At 47.5% G+C, this 303-nt stretch overlaps 1 protein-coding gene across 1 annotated transcript in view; it reads left to right on the forward strand.

Annotated features, from left to right (window-relative positions):
* LOC116674250 (coagulation factor XIII A chain-like) overlaps window positions 1–303 on the forward strand; it is a 32,082-nt gene that overhangs the window by 20,814 nt on the left and 10,965 nt on the right. Inside the window, exon 7 of the mRNA XM_032506851.1 lies at window positions 118–125. Within this exon, the coding sequence (XP_032362742.1) occupies window positions 118–125 (8 nt within the window). The remainder of the gene's footprint in view (window positions 1–117; window positions 126–303) is intronic.

The raw sequence follows: 303 nt of genomic DNA on the forward strand, positions 1-303 counted from the left end.
TGTCTTATATTCTAGTTTCTTCAAAGTAGCCACCATTTGCTCTGATTACTGCTTTGCACACTCTTGGCATTCTTTTGATGAGCTTCAAGACGTAGTCACCTGAAATGGTTTCCCAACAGTCTTGAAGGAGTTCCCAGAGATGCTTAGCACTTGTTGGCCTTTTTGCCTTCACTCTGCGGTCCAGCTCACCCCAAACCATCTTGATTGGGTTCAGGTCCGGTGACTGTGGAGGCGGAGCACTCCATCACTCTCCTTCTTGGTGAAATAGCCCTTACACAGCCTGGAGGTGTGTTTGTGGTCATT

Source organism: Etheostoma spectabile, chromosome 24 (assembly GCF_008692095.1).
Source record: "Etheostoma spectabile isolate EspeVRDwgs_2016 chromosome 24, UIUC_Espe_1.0, whole genome shotgun sequence".
NCBI lineage: Eukaryota > Metazoa > Chordata > Actinopteri > Perciformes > Percidae > Etheostoma > Etheostoma spectabile.